General features: G+C 42.9%; 1 protein-coding gene across 1 annotated transcript in view; it reads left to right on the top strand.

Annotated features, from left to right (window-relative positions):
• Positions 1-238, top strand: part of LOC119591328 (mucin-12-like) — a gene marked incomplete in the record, with an annotated part of 28,957 nt that overhangs the window by 20,264 nt on the left and 8,455 nt on the right. Inside the window, 1 exon segment of the mRNA XM_037940058.1 lies at positions 29-156. Coding sequence (XP_037795986.1) covers positions 29-156 — 128 coding nt within the window.

Genomic DNA, 238 nt, shown 5'->3' with positions numbered 1-238 from the left:
ACTTCTTTTAAAATATTCTTTGTAACAGGAAATTCTGCATCACGACTCCCTGCACCAAGTGCCAACAAGCACCGTGTGTCTCCATCAGCACAAAATGCAGATAACAAGACCAACAATTCAGCGTGGATGTTTGGCCAGCACAAAAATGCCCGTGTGGTATGTCAGAATGTACGTACGCTGGACTAACACAATAACAGTGAGGATACTGCTAAGCTTTCTTTTTCTTAGATAGGAGCAG

The sequence above is a fragment of the Penaeus monodon genome, chromosome 28 (assembly GCF_015228065.2).
Source record: "Penaeus monodon isolate SGIC_2016 chromosome 28, NSTDA_Pmon_1, whole genome shotgun sequence".
In the NCBI taxonomy this organism is placed as follows: domain Eukaryota; kingdom Metazoa; phylum Arthropoda; class Malacostraca; order Decapoda; family Penaeidae; genus Penaeus; species Penaeus monodon.
Note: the sequence above shows the minus strand (reverse complement) of the source record. Positions and strands in the feature narration are given on the sequence as shown.